General features: G+C 31.8%; 1 protein-coding gene across 1 annotated transcript; it reads right to left on the bottom strand.

Moving 5' to 3' along the window:
• Nucleotides 1-1,371: 1,371 nt before the first annotated feature.
• Nucleotides 1,372-3,538, bottom strand: LOC120084482 (pentatricopeptide repeat-containing protein At1g63330-like). Its single transcript, XM_039040275.1, has one exon. It carries the CDS (start codon nucleotides 3,441-3,443, stop codon nucleotides 1,539-1,541), a length of 1,905 nt encoding a protein of 634 aa, XP_038896203.1. The 5' UTR covers nucleotides 3,444-3,538; the 3' UTR covers nucleotides 1,372-1,538.
• Nucleotides 3,539-4,027: the final 489 nt, after the last annotated feature.

Consider the following 4,027-nt stretch of genomic DNA (forward strand, 5'->3'; position numbering starts at 1 on the left):
TTAAATGTTTTTAATCAATAGGTTAATTTAGAAAATTCAAATGGAACCATTTTACTTATATACCTTTAAACATAATGTAAACACAATTAAAAATTATGGCAAAATCTAAAATTAATCAAATATTGTAAATCAAACAAACTTTATGGGTTGGTATAATTAGAAATAAACGCTAATATACAAGTCAATAATTACTAATTGCTAAATTAAATTAGTAGCTCAAATTAGTAATATTACAATTTCACTTCAAATTTGAATTTTGTTTCAATTTAGTCCCTATATAAATAATTTACATTTTTAACCACAATTAATCTAAAATAATTTGAAGTAAAATATTGAATTTGATTTTAAAAGTGAAGAAAAATAGTAAAATTTAATTAATTATAATTCGTTTAATTAATTTAAATTTATTAACATACATTAAAACTGAAGAATAAAAATGAGTATTTTATTGACATACATTAACACTAAAGACGAAAAATGAATATTTAATGAAAAATCAATATTAAAAATATAAATTTTGAAATCTAAGGATGATAAAATTGTAACTTTCGAAACTGTAGACTTCTTTATTTATTTTGATTTCGATGTTTTTATTAATCTGATTAGTTTCAAACTTTAATTTTAAGCAAAATATCATTGTTTACATTTTTTTAAAAAAAATTTATGATCTCCACTATGAATTATAAAATAATTAGACAATATATAAAATAAATGAATATAAGTCTTATTTATTAAGTGAAGTAATCGGGATAAAAAATTTAAGCATAAACATAAGAATCTATTTTTTGATGTAAAGAATCTAAATCATTTATATTTTTTTAGTATATAAGAAGAGTGAAGGATTCGATACAATGGTACCTTAATACATAATTTATGTTAATATTGAACTAAGGTCTAAATCTTGTTGCGAGCGCTTCAATCCGATATTTTTTTTCTCTTTAAACTAATCTATCTCTTGGATCTATGTGAATTAAACGTGAAAATGGATAGATTTTGAGATTTTTTTATTTTTAACTTTTTGATAATATGATTTTTTAAAATTTTTTAATAACCATCTCTTGAAACATAATTTGATTAGATTTCATTAAAAGGGACGTTTAACCAAATTTGATAGAGTTTTGAGGAAAGAAATCAAATAAAAACCTAATTTAAAATAAAATCCACGTGAATGATAAAGTAAAGTATTTAATATGGGATTTTTAATCCTTACCATCAAGCACACATTCAATAAGCTAAATTAGACAAACAATGAAGATTGAAGAATATAAAATTGATCCAATGACTAAGAGGGCATACTTAGTTGTTCCATGTTGGTTAGCTTGCTATTAATATATATGATCCACCTAAAATTCCATTAACACAAATAAGAAAATTAAAGTTAGGATCTATAAAGGCAAGCAATCTACAAGAATTGAAAGTGGAACAGAGAGGAAAAGAGGTGGAAACCTATCGAGTCCATGAACGATGTGTCATAGATTAGAAATTTGCAAGTCATATAGGTCCTAATGAGTCTACTAGTAGGTGTTCTATTATCAACATCAACGCTTTTGGACAGGAAACCTTGGAAGCAAGTCTAGACATTCTCGATATTTTTCGTCTTTGCAAAGCATGTCTATGACTATGGTGCAAGTCCCGACATCGGGCAACACATCCCTTTGAACCATCCTATGAAGAAGTTCAACCACCTCCTTTGATTTATTACTCTCGCAAAAACCACGCAGAAGCGTATTACAAGTAATTACATTGGGAGTACAATCATTTTCTTCCATATGTTGAAACAAAATGTTTGCATTATCTACTTGTCCCTTTCTACAAAACCCATGGATCATAATGTTATAAGTCACAACATTTGGTTGAAGCCCTTCCTGCGATAGTTTTTTGAAAAGCTCCCAAGCAGTTTCAAGTTTTCCTACTTTACATAGGCCATCAATTAGACTATTAAAGATTCCAATGTCCAATTTCAAGTTGTATGATTTTAGCTCATTAAAAAATTCCATCGCTTCAAATAAACAACCATTCTTACACAACCCATCTAAGAAAATACCATATATACATGAATCTATGGGAACACCATAAGCTTTCATGACACCAAAGAGCTTCTTTGCATCACCAACCTTGCCTGCCTGAAAAAGCCCCGTTAATAAGGCACCATATGTTTTCACATTTGGCCTCTTTCCCACTTGAAGCATTTCATTGTAAAGCTTCATTGCTTCATTCACCTTCAATGTTTTACAGTACCCGTTGATTAGCGTAGTATAGCTAATCACATCAGGTTCACATCCCTTACTAGGCATACTAACAAATAGCTCCCTGCCACTGTTCAAGTCACCAACCAAACAAAACCCCTCAATGAGTGAATTATAAGTAACCAAATTAGGAACGATACCTCTCTGAATCATCACATCTAGCAACTTCTTAGCCTCGATAACTTTTCCTTCCTTGCAAAGCATATCAATCAACACATTAAATGTGACCATATCTGGTTGAACACCTTGATCCACCATCTCATTGAACAAACGTTTAGCCTCCTCCCACTTTCCACCCCAGCAAAATCCATGAATCAAAGAGGTATATGAAATGACATCGGGTATCATTCCCCGAGTTTTCATTTCCTCAAAAAGTTCACTTGCCTCGTCTTCCCGTCTATCCTTACAAAGCCCATCTATGATGCTGCTATAGCAAATAACATTAGGCTTACAATTAATCCCATATTGACCAGTTTCATTGAGCATTTCTTGATGCAACTTAAGTGCAATGTTAATATTCCCTGTTCGACAGAGCCCCTTGATTAAAGTCCCATAAGTAACCACATCAGGCCTACAACCTAACTTTTGCATTCTCATAAATAGTCGTGTCGCTTCACTAATCCTATACTCCATACACAAGCCCTTAATCAAGGTGGAATATGTGATTTTATCAGGAATATAACCCCTCCTTAAAATCCCCGCCATGGCCGCAAAGCCTTCACTAACCCGATTCACGTTACAAAGGCAATTAATCAAAATATTCAGCGTGAAGAAATTAGGAAAAAGTCCAGCAAGGCACATTTTATTATAGAGAGAAAATACTTGAGAATAATGCTTAATCTGAGCAAGTCCACCAAGTAACAGATTGAATGAATACGTGGGAGGGGTAGGATTTGAACGCAACATGAGGTCAAAGAAATGTAATGCTTCAGTTGCAGTAATCTTACCTATACGGCAATTCTGTAGGAAGGTCGGAAGGCGGTGTTGAGAGGAAATCCGTGTAATGAAGTTTTGCGGTGATGGAAGGGGTTGGGGCGGGGATTTAGGATGATTTGAAGGGGAAATTTGGGGAATTGATGATGGAATTGTGGGAGAGTGAGTAAATAGAGAGGAGAGCTTAGGTTGGGAGGAAATTGAAACAGTGGAAGAAGCGGAAGGCAGCGTCTTGGAAGCCATTGACAGTGTCTTCCTCACCATCTGAAGTTGCTGATTCGTCCGGTGGAAGTATAGGTGTTGCCGCTACCGGCTTCCATTCCAAGTCGTCTCAAGTATAGATAGGTGTTTCATTTAGGGTTTTTTTGTTACTAAGGGGTAATTTCGACACTTTCTATGTCCAAATTAAAAGTTTTTTTTTAAAGGAAATATTACAATGATAATTACAACACTCGTACCAAAGGAAATGGTGTTACTCCAATAGAAAAATGAAACAATAGTTGTAAAAATTAAAATCAATTTTTCAACTATGGTAAATCCATAAGGAGGAGGTTGATTCTCTTAAAATATTGTTGAATTGAAGGTTGATATATCGTTTACTGAATATCTGAACATGAGAAAATCAAATACAATTATATCATCAAAATATAAAAATCAAATCCTTAAGGGTCAATTTAGACTAAAAAAACCTATAGGATTTTGAGTCATGCTAAAGTTGAGATATTTCTACAAAATTGACCATTGTGAAATATATAGTTGAAATGTTGCTATTTCTTATAATTTCTGTTACTATTTCCTAATAACATTAAAATAGTCACATACATGTAGTCACAATTATGATCTTTATA

The sequence above is a fragment of the Benincasa hispida genome, chromosome 9 (assembly GCF_009727055.1).
Source record: "Benincasa hispida cultivar B227 chromosome 9, ASM972705v1, whole genome shotgun sequence".
In the NCBI taxonomy this organism is placed as follows: Eukaryota; Viridiplantae; Streptophyta; class Magnoliopsida; order Cucurbitales; family Cucurbitaceae; genus Benincasa; species Benincasa hispida.

Coding starts and splice junctions, on each gene's coding strand:
- LOC120084482 (XM_039040275.1), bottom strand. CDS start 3,443: ATGGTGAGGAAGACACTGTCAATGGCTTCCAAGACGCTGCCTTCCGCT.